At 47.5% G+C, this 8482-nt stretch overlaps 1 protein-coding gene across 1 annotated transcript; it reads right to left on the bottom strand.

Annotated features, from left to right (window-relative positions):
• Window positions 1-1448: 1448 nt before the first annotated feature.
• On the bottom strand, window positions 1449-3570 carry LOC100845036 (anthocyanidin 3-O-glucosyltransferase 2). The gene has a single exon (XM_003560127.4). It carries the CDS (start codon window positions 3393-3395, stop codon window positions 1977-1979), a length of 1419 nt encoding a protein of 472 aa, XP_003560175.1. The 5' UTR covers window positions 3396-3570; the 3' UTR covers window positions 1449-1976.
• Between the last annotated feature and the right edge of the window lie 4912 nt (window positions 3571-8482).

Genomic DNA, 8482 nt, shown 5'->3' on the forward strand with positions numbered 1-8482 from the left:
GAAGCTTCCTAGGCCCGATCGGGCGCAGCCCGCACGCCCGGGAGGCCCACGAAGCCAGGCACGGCCCAGGAGTGCGCCGGGGCACAATGGGCGGCCCAGAGTGAAGGCTTTTTTTTGGAAACGCCCCCCAAGACGTGGAAAATCATAGGCTGCCCCCTGGTGGCTCGATAATTCGCGCGGGGACCCTCGGATAACCCGAAATTCACAAAAGAACCCCTGAGGCTTCGTTATCTTGTGAAAGGAGTCCCCCGATCTCCAAATTTTGCAAGAAAGACCTTCGTGGCCATGACTTTTCAGAAGGAAGGTCCCGAAGGAAGAATCCCAGGAGCCCTTGGGATACGCCAAGCCCACCTATGTCTACCCTCTTCCTCGAAGAAGTTTACCTAGCCGGTGGCTCACCCAACGCAACGCCTCGAAGGCCTCGAGTCTGCTGGGAAGACCTCCGGAACTACAAGTACCTCACAAGGCAGCCCACCTAGGCCCGGTTTTCTCATAAAACCTACCTAGCCGGTGGCTCGTCCCAAGGAGAGTTACGATCCGGGTGCCGGAAGAAGAATCTCAGCACGCCATCGACGTTGAAGTTGACCCGAAGGCATTTCCAATACCTCCGGCTCAAGGGGGCTACTGTTGTAATATAATAAATTCCTTACATGGGTCGGGCCGTAATCCTATGTGGCGACGACCAAGTCAACAAATCCTAAAGACCGGTCAAATCGCCAACAAGGCATAGCCATGCCAACTAAGCGCCGGTCAAAGGAGTTAGAGTAGGGGCCAAGAAAGTCTAGGGGTGAATTTCCCACTTTACCCTCACTTTTCCTCTCCCTCAAGGGTAGCCATGATCTTTTGTCATGAACCCCTACGCTATAAATACCCCTCCTAGGGGCATGTATCATTCACTTTCCATTGGAATAAGATCAAAGGGGAGAGGGCTAGAGCAACCTAAGGAGCCCGCTCTCGAGTGCTTGGGTCGAGCTTAGTCTCGACTCGACCTCGGGGACGCGACTTGGGAAGCCTAGTTTTGAGGTTCAGAGCCGTCTAGTACGGTCTCGACTCGAAGTAGAGGGATCGGGTTAGAGTCTCGAGGATATCCCAACCTTGCTACTTGGGAAGACAAGTTCGGCCCAAGTCCGAGACGGCCCCTAGAGATCTCTCGCCACAGGTGATTTGGGAAGATGAGTTCGGCCCAAACACCCGCCCAACGACCCCCTCGAAGTCTCTCCTAACATAGGACTAAGTCGTACCCGCAGAGTCGACCGAACCTATTCAAAAAATATCGACGTGTCAACTTGTCCAAATGTACGACGACCTTCGTTATAAGGCCAGCGTACACCCTCTACATACTATTCTCGCATTTGTGCCATCGAGCATTGGCACCTCGTACTCCTGTTCTAGAGATAGAACAACAACACAAGTAATATTGGTCGGAGAGAGTAGCAAATTTCCGATCAATGTTTCATTATTGCAACGAAATTCTCTAATCCACATTATTACAGTAATCGATGGAGATCTACATATTACTTATGTCGACCTACTAAATTAGGGGCAGGAACCCACGCATTTGAAAACACAAGTTCACTACAAATCTAGAATAAGGTAATTGGTGACTTTTTGCTTTTTGAAAAGCGTTACACACACCAACTCACTATCAACTTAACATGACTAAGAATTTTCTGAGTGATGACCAAAGAGGGATGACCCAGCCGGCTATCCCATTTAGCCAAAGTTGATTTGACCGCACCAACCCATGCTTCTGGACTTCTTGAGAGGAAGATACTTGGACGATGAGAGAGGATAAATGCTCTCTAGTGCCTTGAAGTAGAACTTTGGTCCTTAACCAAAATTAAGTCATGGTGAAACTCAAGAAAGACATGATTATCTTTGCCAAATGATATACTCACGAGTACACTACTTGATGATGTCCGACATTTACAACTTCTTGCCCCGTAAAATACTAGCGCACCGGTCTCCCACATTCCTCAGTCCCGTGACACCTCTCGGGCGAGCTTGTGCCACGCGGTGTACGAAGACCCGCCCTCCTCCACGGCACTCCGGCACAGAGCCTGCGCCTCCATGGCCTTCTCCCTCGCCTTGCTCCCCTCCTCGGACCCGTCATCCATAAGGCTCCGCAACGCGCGCTCCAGCTCCGTGGCCTCGACGAAGTTGTCCCGCTTCGTGTCCACCGCCATGGCCACGGCCACGCCCATGACGGACACGAGCTCGAACGCGTTGAGGTGCTGCTCCGCGTACAGCGGCCACGGCACCAGCGGCACGCCGTGCCACAGGCTCTCCAGGGTCGAGTTCCACCCGCAGTGGGTCACGAACCCCCCCACGGCGGGGTGGGCGAGTATCTCCTGCTGCGGCGCCCATTTCGGCCACACGAGGCCCTTCTCCTTGGTCCTCTCCAGGAACCCCTCCGGCAGCAGCTCCCCCAAGTTCGCGTCCGTCGGGTACGGCGAATTGCCGGGCGGCGGGCCGCGGAGAACCCACAGGAACCGGTGCCCACTTCGATCCAGGGCTTCGGCTATCTCCAGCACCTGCGGCGGCGCGAAAGTACCCATGCTCCCGAAGCAGAGCAGCACGACAGAGGCACGCGGCTGCGCCTCGAGCCACCGGACGCACTCGTGCGGCGGCTCCTTGGCTGTCGGCTTCTTGAACGACATGACCGGCCCGATTGGGTACACCGTTGGCACGCGGCGTTCTCCCGGGACGCACCTGCCGCCTTCGATCGCCTCGAGGATGGCCGGCTCGAGCCCCGCCACCGTGTTGACGATGATGCCCGCGGCGTCCATGAAGCGGTTGCCGTGGTACACGAACCACGCGTAGTTCGCGTCTTTCTTCATCATGGGCTTCGGCATCGAAGCCGCGGGCACCGGCGGCATCCCGGGGACGTTCACTGGGCCATCCAACTCCTCGAAGCCCACGGCCACCTCCTTATCGAGCGACGGCAACCGTAGCATGAGCGCGAGCATGGAGGCCGCGGACGTGAAGTAGACATAGGCCGGCAGGCCGAGCTCGCGGGTGACGTCGAACAGCGTCGTGCAGAAATAGTCCATCACGACGGCGGAGACAGGGGATGCGAGGCCGGAGATGGCCGCTTTTGCTCCGGGCGCGTGGAGCTGGACGAAGCGGGAGATGAAGTCCTCGGCTCCGTGGAAGTCCTGGGGGAGCTCCACGGCCGGGAGGTGGTGGAAGCGGATCTCGAAGCCGGACTCTGTTTCCCTGCGTATGATGTCGGCAAGCTCGGATGTCAGTTTGTCCATCGACATAGGCGTCACGAGCATGGTCAGGGACAAGGGGCGGCTGCTACTGCTGAGCAACCGCTTGCCGGCTTCGACCATGGACGTTAGGTGGCCGGTGACGCAGAACGGGATGAGCACAATAGTTGGGATTGCCATTGGAAAGTCGGTTGCAAGCAGCAAGGAAGCCAATGGTGTGGGTGACTGGTAGTGCTACTCCACTATGCAGGGAACAGGGATAAAGCAAGAGCCGAAAGGGCAACCTTTTTTAATGCTTTTTATTCCGACCTTAAATGATTCCCGTCTAAACCGATTCTTTCTAAAGTTCCGCAGTGATAGTACTATGCCGCTGGCGCTGGAAATTATGAGCGAATATTGGTACACTTGGCAAAGGAAAGGACGCCAACACCCCCGACACCGAGACTAACAACAGTCACGCGGTGGAGCCTGGAGAGTGCAGAAGGACCCAAAACTGTGCGACGTGAGTGCTACACGAGGCGGGTTAAGTAGGGCAAGATAAGGTCCTTTCTTCTGTCGACTTAGAGAGGACACAGCGAGCACTGCACAGCACAGTCCGACTTGCCAGCGACTGGCCTGAGGCTAGAGCTGCAAGTTTCACGCTCAGTGTATTCATTGAGCCTTTTTTTTTCAACCAAATGAACTAAAATTTTAAAATGACATAACTTTTTAAAAAACTAATTCATTTGTTTAAACTAAGAAGAGTCAAAAGGTACCTTAAAGGTCACCAAGTTGCACCTCTACCTGAGACTAACATGAGTAACTTAGACTAAGACTAGAGTAGAATTGTAACATGCATATGTTATTAGTCTAAGTTATTATCTTCATAGTTTTTTTCGCTGTACTTAAAGCACGACTTTGACCAGTAAATAGTAATATATACCAAAGTATATGGACTGAGCTTATACAAATGGTATCGTTGTAATTGTCTTGCAATTTTTTTTGCTTCAGATGTACTTATACTAATTTTACAGACATAATAAGTGAAAATCATAGTCAAAGTTGTTGCTGACCAGAAAAAGTCAACCGCTCGTTGCAAAAAAGAAAAAGAAAAAGTCAACCGCGCCATACATTTTGGGACGTCTCTTGTATGACACAAGAGATGGTAACTAAGGTGAGAAGATAGGAGATTGAAGGGACCAGATAAATATGGGTGTTCTCCACAGATGAGTGAAACTTAATACTCTAGCGTGAAGTATAGACTCCAGAATGCAGATGGATCACATATAAAACTTCTTGCAAAACTTGATCATAGAACACAATATTCAAGAGTGCAGTAAAGTATCCCACTTGTGTTAGTGGTCAAAACTGATCTTTCCACCCATTTTTTCTAGCCTGAGTAAGCTAGTATGCATATTTGGCATGGGTCCAAGCTTTGTACTCATGGTTTAATCATGCTGCTTTGTTTCCAGGAAGCCTGAGCTTTAGTTGTAACTTGTGATGTTCTGGCCACAATCTGCCCGAAGGCCAGACACCCAGACTCAATGGACGACAGCAGAAATGGCACCATCCATGCTGTACACAGCAGTGAGCTACCAACTTGGCGGTCTGTCTAGAAAACCAAACAGTGAAAGAACAAAAAACATAACTAAGCTCAAGGATTAGATTTCTGCCAGAATGGAACTGGTCACAGATCGCTTTATTCTCCACTCACCCCGAATGTTTGACAACTTCCTGGCAATCTGTTCCATCTAGACATTTTGGAAAGCTCGTTCTTTGGCAAAGATCAAGACATCCCACAACGCTAAAGCTTCGATGACACTAAGTAGTTAGGACGTTATGTAATACCAATTGCTTACCCATACAGGGGTGCAGAAGGCACCAAAAAGATCCAGCACATCATCGCCCACAACACCATCAAGCGAAGCACCACCAGTGCTTAGCTTGACACAACTCTTAGGTGGCACCGTCCACAGGTTGTACCCAACAGGTAACACTAGCGAGCCTGAGTGCGCATTTGTTTCTCTTTTACTGGAGAACATAGGAGACCCCAACAGTAATTTATTAGTAAAAATTGTACTATCTCCATTCCAAAAATGCATATAAATTTAATCAAAAGTCAAAGCTTACTAAGTTGACCAATATATAGAAAGATATATTAATAGTCCCTCCGTCCTATTTAAAATATTAAATGACTCAAATTTGCCAAAACATGAATGTATCTGTACCAAAAAAACGTCTAGACTCTAGATACATGTAATATTTCGCCACTTAATATGGGACGGAGGGAGTATATCAATGTCTACACTATTGAATAAATACACTGTGAAAATATATTTTATGGTGGATCCATTGATATTCATTTGGCATGGTAGATAATTCATTAGATCAGCTATAAAATTGGTCAAACTTAGAAGACATGAACTTCCAACTAAATCTGTACACCTTATTTTTGGAATGTAGGCAACACGTGCAAAGAGTGAGAGTGGGAGCCGATACAGGAGTATGGACTGTAGACACAGGACCAAGATCAGCCATGTCAGGTTTCATTCTATTCTTTTTCGAACCAAGGACGGAAAGAATCAGCCATGTCAGGTTTCATTCTATTCTTTTTTAAAGATGAAGGACCAAGATCAGAGGATAGGGTTCTTCACATTGTCAAAGATGTTTGTGTTTCATGTTTACAGATGCTCCAAGCGCCGTGGTGAATGCTTCCATGAAAAAAGGTTTTGCAAATGATATTTGGCTGAGGTGATGATGGAATTCACATCAGGGTTGTAGATGAAGCAAATATCAGCCTTATGTCAGCATTCTAGACTGAAGGTGCATCTCTAGAAGAGCTGGTCTCTAATTTAAAGGGTGTCCTCGTCACAAAGGACAAGATTGTAGTCGACTGGTCCTCTGTGACTTGGATATTTCTTCACTGCAGTATGCCTCTTGTGATAAGACTGTCATTTAGGAGCCCAGATCCATCGGATAGACACAGGAGCCTGAAGGTGGGAGACGTTGAGAGCATAGAGTTTCATACAAGAAAATTGACCATTCCCCCAATCATAAGTCCAAACATCAGTGTCCTCGTCAAATATTCTGAATGAGCTAGTCCGAGGGCCATGAACTCATCGACAGCTTGAGGCAGATGAAAAAGGTATGTCAAATCAGAGAGTTTAAGACTTGTCTGACCAAGACCTGGTCGTCAATGCGAAAAGAAGTTTAGGAAATATTTGCTGAAGGCAGGGGCAAGTGTCATTCCAGTGGTCAGCCCAGAAGAGCGCCGTGTTTCCATTCCTGATTAGTAGGAGGCAAAATTGAGGAATTTGCCGTGGAGCTTGATTACATCCTGCCACCAGAAAGATCCATTGCACTAGCAGCATGAGAACCGAGTTATTGTAATAATTCCGTACAAGCTGGACCCAGGGTATGTCTTTGTTGGTGTCGAACTTATGGAGGTATTTCATGAGCAACGCTTTGTTGTGGAAAGGGAGATTGGTGACGCCAAGGCCACCGCACTTCTTTGGCTTGCAGCCATTATCCCAGGCAGCGTGAGTCTTGGCTTTATCGGTGAATTCAGATTTAGCAAGAGGCAAATTCGTCTGACTCTATGAATGACTAATGACACCAGGAGGTAGCTTCAAAGAACAGAGAAAGAATGTGGGAACTGGGAAGAGCTCTAATACCAGATTTGGTGACTGTGATACAGCCACCAAGGGAGAGGGAGGAATAGTACAAAGCAAGGTGGCGCTCCACGCTGTATACCAGGGTAGCAAAGTATCCAATCTTGGGGTTCGTTATAGCCTAAGGCCAGACCAAGATAGGTGAAAGGGAATTCTCCAATTCTGCATCCGAAAAGCCCAGCCAAGTGACAAGTTTTGTCTTCTTTGGTGTTGATGGGAAGGAGACAAGAATTTTGAAAGTTTGGTGGACAACCAAAATCAACCCTAGTACATAAAATCAACCAAAATCAACCCTACCAACTTTTTGGCCATGACCAAAATGTTATGGTGTGCTTGGCTGGTGCAAAAATTTACCTTGCCAAAATATTGGCAGCCCTTCAGCTTGTGGTGTTTGCTTGGTTTGTTACTGAAATTTTGGTCGCCAGTGCATGTCCTCACATTCATCTCACAGATTCTTACCAAATGATTGGCCAAGTGAAGGTGGAGGACTACCTGACCAAAAAATCGGTAAGCCAATTCTTGCAAACTTTAGCAGGGCTAGATTGGGCATCAACAAAATATCTCCTTTTTTGCCAAAATATGGTATGTCAGTGCTCCATAGCCAACTCTAGTTATTTTCTTCTTTTTTTGCCAACTTTGGCTAAAACATGAGCAACCAACACCTTAGCCAGAATATTGGGTAACCAAATTTTTGTGGGGATTGGCTCTTAAACACATCAAGGGTTCCTTGCAAGCTGTAGAAAAGTCTTTTTCACATATTCAATGGATAATTCGATACATCTGGGATGCAACCCTTCTCAATTATCATCATAATCATCATATGTCCATCTAGTGCGAGACAACCATATACTCCACACAATAGGGATAATCATAGCAGCCTACGGCAAACGAGACCCCCTTCCATGTTACTGGCTGATAGATCTATTATGAATCACTTCAGTACCCCATAGAACAAGGTTCTGCAGACCTGATGGTCCACATAAATTAGGTGCTCCGGTTTTATGGTGGGCGGCAGTGGCAGTGGTGGTGCCAGACCCAAAACTCCGTGCAATCAAATGATGCAAACTTCTCAAGGTTTGTTGAATCGTATTAAAAATAATAGTTCGTAAGAAGCTGTGGGGCCAACATTGAATCACCACAAGGCAGTGGCAGTAAGTTAGGATAGAGAACTTCCAAGATGGAATAACTAAAGGATCAATAATCCACAAACGTTTGTAATGGAGATCACAAGTTACAGTTCTTGGGGCTGTGAGCCAAATGGAACATAATGACACCTACGACATCTTATGAGAAACTTTCTAGCAACTATTTTTATTAGATTGTAGTACCTTCTAATGAAGCTAGAGACAATATAAAGTTTATAGCAACTTAGCAAGTGCTCACAATTCACAACCGAATATAAGTGATGGAAAATTGGTAACATGAAAATCTCTTGGCTTGGTAGAAATGATAATTTTGCAGTGGTTAGCTGGATATGATTGCAATACTATTATGCCTAAGAACAGAACTATTACTGGTGGACACCACAATGAACACATCTAGAGAGTTTGAGAAGCAGACAAGTCACGGGGAGGGAGATCTATCTTAAGTGTAGTTATGGCAAATGGTATACATTAA

This window comes from Brachypodium distachyon, chromosome 1, assembly GCF_000005505.3.
Source record: "Brachypodium distachyon strain Bd21 chromosome 1, Brachypodium_distachyon_v3.0, whole genome shotgun sequence".
Lineage (NCBI taxonomy): Eukaryota > Viridiplantae > Streptophyta > Magnoliopsida > Poales > Poaceae > Brachypodium > Brachypodium distachyon.